Source organism: Schistocerca nitens, chromosome 3 (genome assembly GCF_023898315.1).
Source record: "Schistocerca nitens isolate TAMUIC-IGC-003100 chromosome 3, iqSchNite1.1, whole genome shotgun sequence".
NCBI lineage: Eukaryota > Metazoa > Arthropoda > Insecta > Orthoptera > Acrididae > Schistocerca > Schistocerca nitens.
The window spans coordinates 713,081,551-713,100,676 of record NC_064616.1 but is presented as its reverse complement, the minus strand read 5'-3'; the positions used below and the strand labels follow the sequence as shown (position 1 = coordinate 713,100,676).

Below are 19,126 nucleotides of genomic sequence, written 5' to 3'. Positions count from 1 at the left end.
ATTTAAATAGAGAATAATATTAAAAAGAGCAGTTTCACACTTGTGAAATGTCATCCTTTATGTCTATATAACCATAACTACCACTTACAATTTAAGTGAAGGACCGTCCTTTCCCAAGTAATTATCGCTGTTCTACGTTTACTAGGTACGTAACGAAGGGTGAACCTAGGAGTAACCTGAGTTCAATAAACCGAGACGCTCGTTAGTCGCTACCGTTATAATTTGGGAACCGGTATGGTTCTAAGTCACTGGCAACCTGACTCTATCGTAGTCAGCCATGCAGCAGGTCCTTGTGCCTAGACAACACCTAGTAAGCGTCTTCCTTGTCTCTGAAATAGCGTAAGATACTGTATGGAGGCACGGCATCTTACGGGAAATCTACAAATAGAGATTCCGTAGTTGACTTCCCATATCCATGCAGCCTTCCTACCTAAACACTATTTCAGATGCCGCATTGACGACGTTCTGTCCACTAAAAGTGATGAAGTAGTATGAGATGATTGGCTGGGAGACACCGAGCGGCAGGTTAAACAGCCTAATTGGAAAGGTTTTTCCTACCCCTGGCTCTCTCTGGCACCTTTTCTTCTGGAAGTGTGAGATTTGTGAGTTAAATGTATATGATACGTGTAGATGACTGTAATGGGTGTGTGTTTAGTGTGGTGTCATGTTAGCGTTGAATGATGAGAGAAGGGAGAGGGTGGAACCAGGCCCCGGCAGATAATAATTTCCTGATAACGTCGGTTTAAGAGTGTTGTTAGTACATATCGTGCTTTTACAGTTTTTATTCACTTCGTATCTAGTACTACCTACGTTCAACGAATTTCGATCGTGTTATTTTACGTCTGCTTGACGCCTGGATCTTAGCAGCACAACTCACCGAAAGGTAAGTTTCACTGATTATTACTTTGCTACAGTTTAAATGTGGTGTAGTGATTTTTATTTTACTGTAAGAGTAGCGTCATATGTGACGAAAGTGTACGTTTGTTGCTGTAGATTAATTGCTATGGGGGAAACATGTCAGGACTGTAGGGTGGCGTTTTTTTGGGGGGGGGGATGCAGTGGGGAAGCTAAAAAGGTGTTATATGAGGCTATTCCTTAGAGTTGTACGCTACGTAGTCGAGACAAGAAAATCGTGGAACACGGGAAAATGATTTGTACCTTCCCAGCAGAATTACAAATGGCATATTTTGAAATACACTCCTGGAAATGGAAAAAAGAACACATTCACACCGGTGTGTCAGACCCACCATACTTGCTCCGGACACTGCGAGAGGGCTGTACAAGCAATGATCACACGCACGGCACAGCGGATACACCAGGAACCGCGGTGTTGGCCGTCGAATGGCGCTAGCTGCGCAGCATTTGTGCACCGCCGCCGTCAGTGTCAGCCAGTTTGCCGTGGCATACGGAGCTCCATCGCAGTCTTTAACACTGGTAGCATGCCGCGACAGCGTGGACGTGAACCGTATGTGCAGTTGACGGACTTTGAGCGAGGGCGTATAGTGGGCATGCGGGAGGCCGGGTGGACGTACGGCCGAATTGCTCAACACGTGGGGCGTGAGGTCTCCACAGTACATCGATGTTGTCGCCAGTGGTCGGCGGAAGGTGCACGTGCCCGTCGACCTGGGACCGGACCGCAGCGACGCACGGATGCACGCCAAGACCGTAGGATCCTACGCAGTGCCGTAGGGGACCGCACCGCCACTTCCCAGCAAATTAGGGACACTGTTGCTCCTGGGGTATCGGCGAGGACCATTCGCAACCGTCTCCATGAAGCTGGGCTACGGTCCCGCACACCGTTAGGCCGTCTTCCGCTCACGCCCCAACATCGTGCAGCCCGCCTCCAGTGGTGTCGCGACAGGCGTGAATGGAGGGACGAATGGAGACGTGTCGTCTTCAGCGATGAGAGTCGCTTCTGCCTTGGTGCCAACGATGGTCGTATGCGTGTTTGGCGCCGTGCAGGTGAGCGCCACAATCAGGACTGCATACGACCGAGGCACACAGGGCCAACACCCGGCATCATGGTGTGGGGAGCGATCTCCTACACTGGCCGTACACCACTGGTGATCGTCGAGGGGACACTGAATAGTGCACGGTACATCCAAACCGTCATCGAACCCATCGTTCTACCATTCCTAGACCGGCAAGGGAACTTGCTGTTCCAACAGCACAATGCACGTCCGCATGTATCCCGTGCCACCCAACGTGCTCTAGAAGGTGTAAGTCAACTACCCTGGCCAGCAAGATCTCCGGATCTGTCCCCTATTGAGCATGTTTGGGACTGGATGAAGCGTCGTCTCACGCGGTCTGCACGTCCGGCACGAACGCTGGTCCAACTGAGGCGCCAGGTGGAAATGGCATGGCAAGCCGTTCCACAGGACTACATCCAGCATCTCTACGATCGTCTCCATGGGAGAATAGCAGCCTGCATTGCTGCGAAAGGTGGATATACACTGTACTAGTGCCGACATTGTGCATGCTCTGTTGCCTGTGTCTATGTGCCTGTGGTTCTGTCAGTGTGATCATGTGATGTATCTGACCCCAGGAATGTGTCAATAAAGTTTCCCCTTCCTGGGACAATGAATTCACAGTGTTCTTATTTCAATTTCCAGGAGTGTAGATAAGGGGGAAAGAGATAGTAATGGGAGCTAGGTGAAGATGACGAATAATAGGCAAAAGGAGGGAACCTCAGAAATCGCATTTCAAATTCCGGTTAGCAACCAATTCGCTAAGCTTAGCTACGTGACAGAGAACATAGGGGCCATGTGAAGAGATATTGACGGCGAGGTTAATGTGCTTATTGTAGGAGGAGTAGGAAACTGCCTAGCAAGCAACTTGAGAATATATCATTAAAGATGATCTGGAGAAAATAGGAGAATCAACAGCACACACTGGTGTGGGGTTTGTCGAAGTTATGCAGCGACATGAGCAGCCATGTTAACGCGCTGTCAGCCGTGTGAACAAAGAACTGAGCAAGTTGTTTTTGACTGAAACATAGTCTCATACCTATGCCGTGCCTGTTGCTGCGATTGGGACATTGGGATACACTAATCAAGGCCTGCACCTAAGTAGGGATAAGGAAAGGGTAGCTGAGCACCTTGTAGAAACTGTAAGGGGGGCACAAGCACACAAGATAAAATTCTTGAGAGTATTGGAATCAGAGGGGCACATTTTTTAGGTTAGAGTCAAATTATAGACAATGAGTATTGAAAGAAATTCGAGCAATACAAGACCATAATACGCATAACAGATTCCAGGAAAATAAAATTAATTTTTCATCAGAGCATTTGAGAGTTAGAAAACAAGATAGATAGGCTTATTGCGTGCTTAGAAGATGTGAAAAATTCTGAAGGGGTAGATGCTCTGTGCCCCTCTGAACACGACGGATGGTCATCATCAGTGTCACATGTCTCCATTCCACGAGACATTGCGAATACGTTTGAAACTGAATCCAGGACATTGGCGCAAAGTATGCTGATTAGGAACTTTTCACCACCATTTCCGTCAGCGCGTGACGTACACGGATGGTCGCCCAGCCAGGTATCGGCCACGCCCGGTGATCTGACGGGAACAGGTGGAAGATGTAGCAATGCCGTTGGCATGTCCTGTCTAGTGCCTGGTTGGTTTGAGCAGATCAATCAATCCTGAAGGCTCTGTTTTAAGTGTAATAGTACTTTCAATATCAACCAACGAAATAACTTAGAGTGTGAGGTACCCATACAGTCCTCACTACTTGTCTATGATTTCGCAGTTTTCTTCTCCAGCTCTAGCCTTGCATTAACTACCCGCATATTGGAAATCAGTATTGCGATATAGCAGAAGTGGGTAGAGAGTAGCGACTTTAATTTATTTTTGGAGGAAATAGTTCGTTCTGGTTTTAACCATTCTCATCAGGTTTTGTAATGTACGAGGGTGTGCTGAAAAGTATTGCCTCCGAATTTTTTTCGTGAAAACTCTTCATGCTTTTTAAATATAACAAACGTTATTTACATTCTACACCTTTATTCTTCATGTTTAAATATTTATTTACCAACATAGTCAAATCGGATGGAACAAAGTCTGGACTCTGTGAGGGATGAGCGATGACGGTGAACCCAAAGCGTCGGATTGTTGGAGATGTTGCAGCGCTAGTGCGTGGTTTGGCTTTGCCATGCTGAAGGAGAGGCTGCCCCATGTGTTGACTAATTCTTAGAATTCGAAACTCGATTACAGCACACTGTTTATAACGCATCAAGATAGTTGCACTATAAACCGCCATGTTACACGCTACAATTCGGAGTCCTCTAGCGGCAGAGGGCTGCAAATATATAGTCATGAAGAATAAAGAACTAGAATGTTAATGACGTTTGATATATTTAAAAAGGTTTACGAGTTTTAAAATAAAAATTCGGAGGCATTACTTTTCAGCATGCGCTCGTAATTTCAAATGAGGGACACCGTTCTCTGTTTTTGAAGATTGTGTCAAATGTCTGGGCTTCACTTTATGTCAGAGTGAAATGGTTGCCATATATAAGGAACGTCAAGGACAAAACCTCTACAGGCAATCATCATAGGTCGAACCACCCACTCCTTCTGGCTCCACGATTTTTATCTCACCATCTATGGTCGTCCTATTTACCTCACTCCTACCCTGAAATACCCTGGCCTCACCCTCGACCGTCACCTCACCTGGACTCCCCATTTCCTTACGATCGAATACAAAGCCCACAATAGACTGTGCCTCCTAAAACTCCTGTTTGGCTGGACATTGGGACTGCATCCTTCCACCATTCTTCACACCTACAAATCCCTGATCTGCCCCATCCTTTGTTATGCCAGTATTGCTTGGTTTTCCGCTCCTCCCAGATTTTATAAAGCCCTCCAAATCCTAGAACGTCATGCCCTCCACCTCACCTTCCATATCCGTCTTCTGTCCCCCACGCAGATCCTCTACAACCTCATGCCCTTCCCACATCTTCTTTTCCTCGAATGCATCCGCACCCTGTACGTCGTCTGCCAACTCGATCCCCCACCCCATGGTGTCTTCCATCCTCTCTACCCCCAGTCCGTTGCCGCGCCTTTAGTGTTGTGTCCCGCCCTCTCTCCATCACCACACCCTCCACCTCCTCTCCCAACGCAACTTCCAGCACCTACCCCACCCCGATGATGAGCTTCGCCCCGATCTCTACCTCTCCTACTAACTCTGACCCCACCTTCCCCCTCCTACTTCTCAGGGCTCCCTCTCCTTTCCTCTTCCCTTCCCCTGAGTGGTTTTCATCCCTCTTCCACCCCTCTCCCTTTCCCATGCTCTCCTTCTGTGTCTTTATGTTCCCTCCTGACTTGCCTTCCATTTCCCACCCCACCCATCTCCTGCCTCTTGGTGCAGCCCCCGACCCCCCTTTTTTTCTTTTCCTCCCACCCCCTCCAGTCACCTCCCTCACTGCACCTTCCTCTCCCCTCCTTTTCCTTCCTCTCAGGCCTCTCATCCCTCACAGGCTCCCGGCAGTTTTTATCTTCGTGTGTGCTCCATGGCTTACAGTGATTTTTTAAGTGTCTCTCGTTCTGTGTGTTTTCGTACTGTGACCGACTTCTAATTGGTGTGTGTGACTCCAGTGTATTTTAAGTGCCCCACAAATCGCCAACTCTGTTCTTTTAACTTTATGTCGACTTTTTTAACTGTCCCCAAATGAACGCTCCTGTGTCAGTGTTTATTTTAACTTCTATTACCTCCATTTACTATGTTTTTATATCCTCCTTTCTTCCTCCCCTTTTTATGTGTGGTTTCCTCTTTTTATTTTTTGTAGTGCCACTCGGCTGAATAGCAGGGGATTGTGCCACTGCTGTAGGGGAATGAAATCACAACAAAAGAAAAAAACAAAACCCCTATGTGCATTAAACATTTAACCCTTTCATTGACACCGTTGCTCTAAAACAACACTGTGTTAACCGCAGAAGCATTAAATCGTTATGCAGTTTCAGTGGCAGTGTTGCTCTCGGTCATCTAGCTGACAGCTGACAGTGCCTATTCTGTAGCGCAGTATTTTGTCACCAGATGGCACATATAAGGCGGGTTGGAGGAGAACTTTTAGGTGCTGGACTGTCTGACTGTGGATGAGACTACATTCTCTCAGGCTTTGTCAGTTCATTTTTGTAAATCATATAAAGGCTCCAGAATGAAATTTTAACTCCGCAGCTGAGTGTGCGCTGGTATGAAACTTCCTTTTTGCCGCACCGACACTCGAACTCGGGGCTGGCAAGTGCTGTACCGAGCTACTGTGAAGTCTGGAAGATAGGGGACGAGGTACTATCGGAAGTACAGTTGTGAGGACGGTTCGTTAGTCGTGCTTGGGTAGCTGCCTTTGGCAGCTGTGCAGTGCGGATGTGCTGTGTGTTTACACCTATGGAGTGCACGCACTCGTTGTCAATTTTGAGCGGTCGTCACTCAGGTGTCGCTTACATGTGCTAGAACAATCGCCAACAGTTTTCGAAAATCCACACTACGGTTCACCATCTACAGTGATTACACCTGACCAAAGACTTTGGTAGTGGAACGCTTCGTATTTGACGTAGATAAGATCCCAGATTCCGATACTTTTGGGCATCCGTTTGTTCGCCTTATGCAGTACGGTGTACGTCAAAGTTGTCGATGACGCGGAGTGCGAACGAATACTTCATGACACCAAACAAGGACTACGCTTTTGTCACGACGACAGGAATGTCAGTGCGGTCAAGTTTTCGAATTACCATTCGAGCTCCTGGCGAAAGACGCTATCGCGGCTTTACGCCCCTATGGAGTTGTATATAGTCACACTGCTGAACGACGGGCGCAGTTCCAAACGTGCACCGTTCTTAACGGTGTACGACAGATCACCATCGATCTCCGTTGCCACGTGGCATCTTATCTACAAATCAGCGAGTGACGCGCGCTCGTTATATACGCTGCTACAGTGGTGCCTCCGACTCCGACGACGGTTTTGCCGATCACCTACGCATCGGCGCTCTCTTCTCCTCCCGCCGTCCGTCGTCAATCAGACCACGTACCAGTGTCCCTTCGAGCTGCCACGGATAACACCGGGGTCGAAGCGTCACTCTCACAACCTGATTCGACTCCGGCGCCACTACCATCAGAGACGACTGTCGATGCCCTTCCGGCAGGTGATGTGGACGTCACGTCGCTTGTTGCCCTCGCGACGACCTTCCTCCCAGACCGGCGTGACTCCCTCAGGTTTTCCGACACAGATGGACGGACATGCAAACAACGTTCACCGAAACAGCGTAAGAGTAGGCGTCGTGTGGTCTCGGAACGAGACAACTCATCTCCCCCTGAGGCTTCAGAGGCCATCCGGCCCGATGAGGCGTCAGGGAACCTGCACGACGACAAGAATGACGACAAAGCGACGCCGGATCTGGCTGTGCCGGTACCTACTCCGTCGGCTCGCCCAGATGCACCTGAACCGACAGACTCCACCGTTACGACTGCCACCGAGGCGTCTTTCGCTCCTATGGACGAGACGGAACATATGAACGCCACAACGACAGCGTCCTCGATGGCGGGGAGTGACGGCGTCGACAATGACCCATGACCCGAACCACAGGCTGCGGACGGAGCTACCCCAGACGGAAACCTAGTTCTGCCGACGCCAACGCCATCAGATGGAGTACCACACGGCTAGTCACTGCCTCGCCCCTCTTCACCCCCACTGATGGAGTTCCCCTCCAAGGTGGGGCTCGACTCCAAACGTACCAAATAGCTACTATCAACACTAATAAAATGTACCAGGCGGAGACTTCCAACATCTGTGATAAGGGGGTTGTGTTACCACACGTCACACGCGCCCTCGCCGGCGACGAAGCGGACGAGCTGACGGCACCAGTTACGTGCGACGAGGTCCATGACGCAATCAATAATGTTGCTTAGAATAAGTCACCTGGCGTCGACGGATTGCCGATAGAATTTTATCGTGCCTTCCTTGCGCTAATGGCTTCGCGGTGGACGACAGTGTTTCATGTACTGTTGATGACGGACAACGCTGTACTGCCAGCCTTTGTCACGGGAATTATTACACCTATCCACAAACGGACACCGGGAGCGACGACAGCACATTACTGCCCATAATTCTGCTTAACGCAGACAGTAAAATTTATGCACGACTACTGGCGAAGCGTTGCCGCAAGGTGCTCCCTTGCATTCTGTCCGCAGAAAAGACAACTCCGGGTGTCAGTTAATATACAAACGCCCACAGGGGAACATCGCGGATTGATCACACCGGTAATGGCGTGTAGATTCCGAACCACGTTGGTTGCCCTACATTCTGACAGCGCATTCAACAAGGCGCGGTATCATTTTCTATTCTCCGTAATGGACTGAATGGGTTTTCCACCCACTTCACTGCTGCCTGTACCACAGCGCCGTATCACTCGTTCAGGTCAACGGCCGTGTGGCGGGACCAGTGATTCCACACCGCTCCATAAGGCAAGGTTGCCCATTATCGACACTAGGCCTACTGTATGCTATAGCCCTGCAGCTATCCATCAGGAGCCTGACGACCGCTCTTTCTGGTCTCATTCAGCGATGGCACACTTTTCGTCGTCGTGCGTGTGCGGACGACTTCCTCCTCTTAGTCCACTCTCGGACCGAAACACAGATGATGCTACTTCATTTGATATCAATGTATGCCTGAACTACCATGAATGTGACTAAATCCTCGGCGATGCTCATTGGACGCGGCCTGTCACACGACGATGTAGCACCCCCCCCCCCCCCCCCCACCTGCCCACTTCCCCGTGCGCACAGAACCTAATACCTTGATATCATTTTTGCCTCCACTTGCGCCGCTCCACTGTCATCCATTTTCGGCGTAGTCTTCAAATTATCTGCACTGCAGTGCCACAAAATCTCCTCCGCCAACTTGATTCTTTGCAACGTGTCGAATATCTCAATCAACATGTGGCGTCCTAGATGGTCCACATCGCACAGGTACTCTCACTGCCAACAACTATTGGACGCAGCCTCCAGGGGGTCTCGGCCTTGTCAGTGTGCGACTCCGAGCTGCGTCTATGTACGTGACCACCATGCACAAGCAGTGGAACGGGGCCACCTCCCTTACGCGCAGCTAGCTGAACATTCTTACGCCCACGACCACATCTCCGCCAGTGCCAGCAGGCCACATCACTCATCATCTGGCGCACGTTTCTGATTTCATTGTTGACTACAGTTACAGTCACATTCACATACCGATCACACGCCTCCGATGCATATCCCGCAACAACATCGGATTCAAACATCCATCGACGCTGTGGCCCACGGTTTGGCGTCGTATCCACCAGCGTTTCCTTCCCTCCACCGTCCAGGTAACATGATACCATGTTGCATATGGAAAATTCGCCACAAATCAATGTCTTCACGTAATAGGGCTGTCGGGCATTTCGCTTCATACAGTCTGCCACCTCGTGTACGACGATGCCCACCACCTGGCTTGTGCTGCCACCAGTCACATCTGGAAACTGAGTCGACACTTCGTTGCCTGCTACCTCCGCGTTCTGTTGGACTCGATTGAGCTGTGGACTTGTATCCATCCAGAGAATATTCATTTTTCCGCCACCAAAAATCATGCAGCTGTATGGGTCAAAGGATGGACGATCACTTACCTGTATACTTCTGGCAGCACTTACAAACTGCTCACAATGAAATCGAGCACCGACCGCGCTACCGCACCTTTTTCGCCTATTACCTTCGTGCGATCCTTACGTCACCTTTGCTCAGCTGGATGGCGACACACGCGGACTGCACTCCCCCCCCCCCCCTCCCTCCCCTGCTGTCGTCTGAGAGTCCTCGCGCTGCATTTCTATATCGTACGACAAAGGGGGGTAGGTGCATGGACACGTACCCCTTTCTTTTGTGCACTACACCACATCAAGCCAGTCATTAGCCCAACTATACTGTCCCCTCGTCCTTGGCTTCTGCCTTCCTTTTTTGTGCTTCTGCCCGGTAGTGGTGCCGGGGACACCGTGGCCCGGCCTCGCATGTTGACCCCTGCCCACCCTGCCCCCATGCCCCATTTGCCAAGCAGGAGGATGCCTGAAAGTCTAACCATGCCCCTGCCCACTCGTCCCTCTTTGTCTATAGCGTCACTCCTCTTAGCTTACTTTCAGGTTTTTTTCTTTTCTTTTTTCCCCCCACACCTTGTCAATAAAGACGTTTGCACACCTTGTTCGAGTGTAGTGTCTAATTTTGGTTTCATCAGAAAGACGCCCTTTATGTTGTATTTATACTTGTACGAATAAAGGTAGGCCTATTGTGTTTAACCAGCTTCCTGTTTCTGCCCCCCCCCCAACAAAAAAAAAAAAGAAAAAAAGAAAGCGGTAGGGCGTGGTTCAGGGACGGGAAGGGGAGGCATCGTGGCCAAGCCTCGGGGTTTCACCCCTGTCCACCCTGTCTCCACCGGCTCGAAGCTGAGCACTCTAATTACTGTTAAAAGAGAAAAAGTCGATAGAGCACGTGCCCGCGAAAAGGCAAAGGTCCCGAGTTCCAGTCTCCCTCCAGCACACAGTTTTAATCAGTCAGAAGTTTCATATAAAGGCTGGTTTACACTGATTTGGATAAAAGTAAATTAATATTTTAGTCACTGGGAGAACTTAACTGCTTACGACCAACATCCTATGTTTTTTTAAAGTTAATAAAATTAAGCTTGCGATTCCTGTCGATAACAATTCTTACATTATGCGAATAGCCTGTTGTGTTCAACAAGAACGATATGATCTAAACCTTGCTGGTTATGTGTCAACAGTCCATTTTGTTCCAGGTACCTCGAAATGTTCTAAAAAGAATTTAAGTTTCAAAATCCAAGTACAAATCGATGTTAATGAGATGAATCAGTAATTTCGTAAATTTGTTTTATTTCCATTGTTTTGCAATGCTATGACCTTTGACATTTTTCCAGTCTTTGGGCAGGAACTTTTGTCAGACCGGTTACTCGTGTGATAAGAGGACCGACACTTGTGCAGTGCCTGTAGTTAACATTTTTCTGCACGTCACATATTAATTGAAAGCGTTTTGCGTCGTGGTAAGAGGACAGAGACTAGTTTACTACCTGGTCTGAGTACTATTTTAGACAACGATGGGGGTTTTAAGGCTCTGCGTTGTTCCTGATCCTCAGTCTAAAATGTTAGATAGGAATTTTAGCGCATTTTCTAGTTAGTTGGCCCATCCATTTTTTTGTGCGAGTCGTAACAAGGCCACAGTGTTCTGACTTACTGAGCTAGTCCCGTCTGTTACAGCATTTATAATTTACAGTACATAAAAAAGTTATATCGCCATAGCCAAGCCTTGTGTATGAGAGTATGGTTGTAGGCATGCATGGCGAGGTTAAGTGGCATTGAGTGAATAGGATTATAATGAAGATATTATGGTATAAATTATAAAGACCGAATATTTTGGAGAGTGTTAGTAAGGGTGTTCATAACTGCGATATTGGGCGCCCTTAACTCGCAAGCACAAGCACCACCACCACCACCACCACCACCATCATCATCATCACCAGCATCAACCTGCGTCTCCGAAAGCGTTCTAACACTAGTAGACAGAACTTCTTGGTCATTGAACTTCTATCACAATTTTCAATCGTCAGCCGTAGTACTATCTCTGACCTGCAATAAGACATTTGTCCATTTCATCTATACAGAGTGGTAGGGGTATAAGGGCAGATACTGTCATTACTACCTTAATATGTTTGTGTGTTTGTTGTTTTTTCTCTGCACGTAACAGTCTTCTCGCAAACACGTCACATAATACACTACGTGATATTTTCGGCACGGTCGTAGCTGCACCACAAAGAGCAGTACGCCTGTCAGTATGACTTACAGGTGGTAGTACGTTCCTAAGGGACCAAACTGCTGAGGTCATCGTCCCTAGGTTTATACCCTACTTAATCTAACGTAAACTAACTTACGCTTAGGACAGCACACACACCCATGCCCGAGGGAGGACTCGAACCTACGACGGGGGCAGCCGCGCGAGCCGTGGCAAGGTACCCCAGGGCGCACGGCTACCCTGCGCGGCTCTCTCAGAGTAGCACTTGCAACCTATCTCGTCAATTACTTGCGGTATGTATTCCAGTCTCTGTTTTTCTCTACGGTTTTTACCCTCTACGGCTCCTTCTAGTACCGCGCAAGTTATTCCCTGATGTCTTAACAGATGTTCCCAGAAGATCACTTTTCTCGCCAATTCTGAGGAGAACCTCCTCATTCCTTACCTTATCAGTCTATATAATTTTCAACATTCTTCTGTAGCATCACATCTCAAATGCTTCGATGCTCTTCTGTTCCGGTTTTCTGACAGTCCATGTTTACTGACATATAAAGCTGGGCTGCAAACGTACATTTTCAGAAATTTCTTCCTCAAATTGAGATCTATATTTGGTAACAGTAGACTTCTCTTGGTTAAGAATGCTCTTTTTTCCAGTGCTAATCTGCTTTTTATGTCCTCTTTGCCCTTACCGTCATATATTACTATGCTGCTAGGTAGCAGAATTTTAGAAATTCATCTATTTCATGATCACCAATTTTTATGTTAAGTTTCTCGATATTCTCATTTCTGATACTTCTCGTTACTTTCGTCTTTCTTCGATGTATTCTCAATAGGTAATCTGTACTCACGAGGCTGTTCATTCCAACTAACCAACCTAAAAAGATGCTACTTCTAATAGCTATAAGTATTAGCCTGTCCGCCCCCCGGTAGCTGAATGGCCGGCACGGTAACTCAGCGTGTTCAGTCAGAGGGCTAGCTGCCCACTGGAAAAAAAAAAAAAAAAAAAAAAAAAAAAAAAAAAATCGAAAGACTTGCACCCTGCGAACGGTCTACTCGACGGGAGGCTCTAGTTACAAGACCCTTTTTTTTTATTATTATCCTGCAAATGAAGTAAATGCTGATGTAATGTTGTTCAGTACACTGTTCTCAGTCACCAACAAAAATAACTGCAGTTATACCCCTAACACTCTGTATTTATACTTTTTAAAGTGTAATAAGTCTTTATTTTATGGGAGATGCGGTCAGTAGGTGACATCTCCCAGTGTATAAGTCGTGGCGTACTATCCTCTAAATTATCTTCTTGTGTTGCCTTTTGTTTGTTTTGAAGAGAGGTTTTTCAACGCCGTAACTTTATAGTTACCGCAAAACTCCACCGGAATGCAAAGAATTGTTTTTGCCAGTTAGAGACGCATCTCATGACACCTGGAACTAATCGTGACATCTAGCGTTGCCTCACACCTTCCCCGGTCTAGTGAACACAGCTGTAATTATTCAGAGCAACCGACCACCCTGCTCGCTATAATAACGTTTTGTTCGAAAATACGCCGTAGTTGCGCAAGGCATACACTTCGCTCGCTCGGGCTATAGAGAACACAAAAACAGTGCGACAGGAACTGGTTACACAAACATACCACAGCTGCTGCTGCTGTACCTTTCATAAACCAAGTGAATGAAGAGAAGAAGCTTTGGGGCTGCAAGGGGCATGTAATTTAGCTAAGTTCCGTACCACAGGACATAATGAACGTACCGGATGAAGTATGCAATTCAGACTCGATTATTTCAACTCTGAAGCATTCGCGGAAGTTCTGTGATGGTCCGTGCGCTCATATGATAGCTTTCAGTAGGTCCTACGAGCTTATTGAGAAGATAGGGAACTGTGAAGACTTATGTAACCGATCTGCTCAAAACACGTTTTGCACCATCATTGGTTCGCCGATTTTTAAAAGGGAATCAGCCCATAATTTGGTGATTTTGAGTTTGTTTTTGCTGCAGATTCTACATCTGTAACTGAATAAATTGATATTGGAGGGGTACCAGACGGTCAGTCAATGTATTACTATAGGATTCTGAAAAACAATATTATTTTTGTAGGGGAACCAGTGAATGACTCATGCTCTTTTAAAATTAAAGAGGCGTCAGTCGTGGTTCGTGCTGCTTTGAAAATAAACCTTAGATAGCAACACCGATGATGCTGCATATTATTTAATACTTTTTACTCGCACCCCGCTGCCAATGTATTTTGCATACACAGTATGAAGACTGGCATAAGCATGGTATATTTCTGCCTTGAGGGTGCGGTCAAGAAGAGTCCACATAACGCGTGCTCATTTACAGATGATTACATAAAAGATATACCGCAAGAATACACCGAACTTTGACTATTCTCAGATAACTGTTCGGCTCAGAATAAGGATCACACTATCAGCAGATTTCTATTGTACCAAACCCATTCTGCGAGATTCAACAAAATTCAACATTACTTTCCAGTGAAAGGACACAGTTTTTTTTTTACCGTGCATTAGGGATTTTTGCATTATAAACTGGAAATTATGTAAACATGACTGATTATTTATTGTGGATGGCGTCACAGAGGTGATTGGTACAAGCTGGAAACCAGATAAATTTATTGCTAGAGAGGTTGCTGCTACTGAAATACTAGACTTCAAGTCATGATGGCAGGCGTACTACAGGAAGACAAGAATTTCTGTAGAAACTCGGTACTGGAAGATAAGGGAAGGTGACACTTTGGCCGGCCGTGGTTGGCCGAGCGGTTCTAGGCGCTACAGTCTGGAACCGCGCGACCGCTACGGTCGCAGGTTCGAATCCTGCCTCGGGAATGGATGTGTGTGATGTCCTTAGGTTAGTTACGTTTAAGTAGTTCTAAGTTCTAGGGGACTGATGACCTCAGAAGTTAAGTCCAATAGTGCTCAGAGCCATCATCTGAAGGTGACACTTTCTGTCCGAAAGAACAGATGCCATCTTCATATCGTTTAAGGCTAACCGGCTGAAGACTTCCTTCAGTGCGGATGCACACAATTTGCCTGAACTCTTACGGGACTCGGTGGATTGTCTGCCGCGAGTAATGGGTATAACGGCAGGGGCACTACGAATGTAGTGTGTGAACTGTAAGTTGAGAATGTGGGTCTCACGGGGAGCGTGCCGGCGATAAATCCCTGCAGTAGCACTATACTCTGTGCTCTCGGTGGTTCAGATAGATAGAGCGTCTGCCATGTAAGCAGGAGATCCAGGGTTCGAGTCCCGGTCGGGGCACACATTTTCACCTGTCCCCGTTTATGTATATCAACGCCCGTCAGCAGCTAATGGTATTGATTTAATTGTAATTTCAATTATTGGCGCATTTGCTACTCCACAGCCACTAAATTTTGAAAGAAGATACTGTCTGCAGTTCAGAACCAGCAAGAGGTTTCCATCCAACGTAAGGAGAATAGATGCTGACAGTGTTAAATTCTTGAGATTAAAACTTGATAATAAACTAAATTGAGAGGAGTACTCGACATAACTGCTGTAACATCAAAAAACTTATTTGTACTGTCAATGCCGTAAGAAATAGCAGATGCAAAAATAAAGAACTCGCTTACTTAAATTGCTTTATTTCTACGATGTCGAAGTGTATCACATTTTGGGGCAACTCATTAATTGAAGCTGAAGTTTTCTGGGCGTAAGGCGTGTAATGCGAATTATTTGTCATTAATGTCTTCCAGAAGCCAGTTCTGAGAATTGTGTATTCTAATTACTGTTTCTCAATATACAGTGTGTATTAAAAAAGGATGGTGCAGACTTACGTGGCGCTGGCCGGGGTGGCCGAGCGGTTCTAGGCGCTACTGTCTGGAACCGCGCGACCGCTACGGTCGCAGGTTCGAATCCTGCCTCGGGCGTGGATGTGTGTGACATCCTTAGGTTAGTTCGGTTTAAGTAGTTCCAAGTTCTAGGGGACTGATGACCTTAGAAGTTAAGTCCCATAGTGCTCAGAGCCATTTGAACCATGTGAACTTACGTGGCTGAAAGTACACGATAATAGAAGCACAAATGTCAAGTAAACATGGACTTTAAAACGCATACCGTAAGAGCTATGAGATATTCTTGATTTTCAATATTGTGAAACAAATCTCTTTTACTGCAAGCTCTTTGCTTTCCGTATTTTGGGAAGTGGTAGTATGGACCAAAACAAGAAAAAATGTCCAGTAAACATGTGCTCTAAAATGCATATCTTAAAAGTTATGAGCACTTGTTCATTAGAAGAGTTGTGTTCCAAAGTACCGAAGATGAACAGGTGCTCGTAGCTGTTAAGGTATGCATTTTAGAGCACATGTTTACTGGGCATTTTTTTCTTGTTTTGGTCCATACTACCACTTCCCAAAATATGGAAAGCAAAGAGCTTGCAGTAGAAGAGATTTGTTTCACAATACTGAAAATCAAGAATATCTCATGGCTCTTAAGGTATGCGTTTTAGAGCCCATGTTTCTTGACATTTGTGCTTCTATTATCGAGTACTCTCACCCGAGTAAGTTTGCGCCATCCTTTTTGATACACCCTGTATTTGTTTCTTAATGAAATCTACCATAAGCAACATATCTCTTTCAAAAGAACAGCTCTGTTCACGAAGTCAATACCAGAAACAAGGACAATCTCAGTAACAAGTTAAAGTCACTCACATCGTTCCATATCGGTGTCCGTTATCTAGGAACAAACATTTTCAATAACTTGCGGGCAACTGCGGCCAACTCCTTTTCCTCTATTGAAGAACCAACTAGTTATTAACGATATCACACCACACGAATCCTATGTAAAAGCTGATTTCGGCACAGTTTCAGTGCATTACTTTGATTTGTGAAAGAAATCCTTTTAACTGTGTGTTTTCTACGATGTCTGGATGGGTTGCAATAGAATTGGAATTATCTTATGGACGGTATCGTACTCGGGGTGTTCCAGGAGGGATGGTCAGTATTTAGGATATAACAAGAACGATAATTCGAAGCAAAATAGTCTAGTAAACATTTACTCTAAAATGCATGCCTTAAGAGCTATGAGCACTTGCTACGTAGAAGATGTGTTTGGTTCAAATGGTTCAAATGGCTCTGAGCACTATGGGACTTAACTGCTGAGGTCATCAGTCCCCTAGAACTTAGAACTACTTAAACCTAACTAACCTAAGGACATCACACACATCCATGCACGAAGCAGGATTCGAACCTACGACCGTAGCGGTCGCGCGGTTCCAGACTGTAGCGCCTAGAACCGCTCGGCCACCCCGGCCGGCAAAGATGTGTTTCACAGTAGTGAATGTGAATAAGTGTTCATAGTTCTTAAAATATGCAAAGCACTTGTTAAGTAGAAGAGATGTGTTGCACAGTAGCGAATATGAACAAGTGTTCATAGCTCTTAAGGTGTGCACTTCAGTGCCTACGTTTACTAGATTTTTTTTCCTTATTTTGGTCAATGCTACCACCTCTCAAAATATGGATAGAAAGGAGCTCTGAGTAGAAGAGGTTTGTTCCACAGTATCTAAGATGAAGAAGCACTTAAAGTTCTTAAGATATGTATTATAGAGCCCATGTTTACTAGACTTCTTTTGCTTCGAATGATCGTTCCTTTCGTATTGTTGAATACTGAATTCCTCGTGTACACCGCGTACGCAGTTAAGGTTCGTGGTGAGCTTTTTCATTAGTATAAAAATGAAAAAAATGTATAAAATTTATGAATTTTTCACATCCATGAGGATCATGTTCTCGAGATCTGTGGAAGGAGGATTAGCAGATCAGTTTTTTTTGTAAATATGTACTACGCAATTTTGTTTTTCTGACATGGTCCACATCCTAGAGGATCTCCCCAATACGGGTCTATAGAACGGACTGTGTATCTTTTTCTAGTACATGACACGCGTGCAGATGCACGTGTGACTTTGCAACGGCTGCCAAACAAGACAGCAAAGAGTGAACACAGCGGAAATCTCGTTAATGATGACAGCGTACAAGACGTTCGTCAACGACGGTTGCGCATATATCGCTGTTAAGAACTGCGTATTAGGCCATAGTCCAATGCAAGTAGCTTATAAAATTGGGTGCTGAAGCGTCCAGCATGCTGAGGGAACCCGCTCCACAAGCCGCAGCAAAGATTCACTAGTTTTCTTCCAACAACAAGAGCGAGCAGCGGTGGCCAGTCGGTACTCACCTTGTCATGTTGGGCGCGCCAGCTCGTCGGACCGACCTCCGAGTCTGACAGCGACACCTCCAGCTGTGAACAATGCATCATTACTGAAGCGAGCACATAATTCATGATCTGGTACTAGCACATCCTGGGAGCCACTTTTCTAAACTTTTATTCCTATCTGGAAAATTTGCTGTTAAAGTCTTAGCAGACAGGGTAGACATTAAGAGGTAAATGCGTCTTTTATATTATTATTTTACAGCTACGTCAACAAGTCTTATAATGTACGAGGGTGAGTCAAATGAAAACCTTTAATATTTTTTTAAATATTATTTATTGCGCAGAAGTGGTACAAAGCTGTATCACTTTTCAACATAATCTCCCCCACGCTCAATGCAAGTCCTCCAGAGCTTACAAAGTGCATAAATTCCTTTAGAAAAAAATTCTTTTGGTAGTCCGCGCAGCCACTCATGAACCGCTTGGCGTACCTCTTCATCAGAACGGAACTTCTTTCCTCCCATTGCGTCTTTGAGTGGTCCAAACATATGGAAATCACTTTGGTGATGAGGAATGACGCCATTCCTTGCTCGCTCTCTTCGTTTCCGGTTGGTGGACGTGAACCCAGGAGTCTTCCCCAGTAACGATTCTTGCATGGAAACCATCACCTTCTCGTTCAAAGCGTCCAAGAAGTTTTTCACAGGCATAAACACATCGTTCTCTCATTTCAGGAGTCAGCTGCCGTGGCACCCATCTAGCAGACACTGTGTGAAACTGGAGCACATCATGCACAATGTGGTGTGCTGACCCATGACTAATCTGTAAACATGCTGCAATGTCATTCAGTGTCATTCGGCGGTTTTCCTTCACTATGGCTTCAACTGCTGCAAGGTTCTGTTGAGGCACAACTCGTTGTGCGTGACCTGGACGAAGAGCATCTTCCACTGAAGTCACACCATTTGCGAACTTCCTACTCCATTCGTAGACTTGCTGCTGTGACAAACATGCATCACCGTACTGAACCTTCATTCGTCGATGAATTTCAATAGGTTTCACACCTTCACTACGCAAAAACCGAATAACAGAACGCTGTTCTTCCCTGGTACAAGTCGCAAGTGGGGCTGCCATCTTTATACTGATACTACGACGGTATGTGTGCATCTGCACTATGCTGCCACC

General features: G+C 46.3%; 1 protein-coding gene across 1 annotated transcript in view; it reads right to left on the bottom strand.

Moving 5' to 3' along the window:
- LOC126249400 (rho GTPase-activating protein 7) overlaps positions 1–19,126 on the bottom strand; it is a 281,270-nt gene that overhangs the window by 102,281 nt on the left and 159,863 nt on the right. The window contains exon 6 of the mRNA XM_049951053.1: positions 17,975–18,037. Coding sequence (XP_049807010.1) covers positions 17,975–18,037 — 63 coding nt within the window. The remainder of the gene's footprint in view (positions 1–17,974; positions 18,038–19,126) is intronic.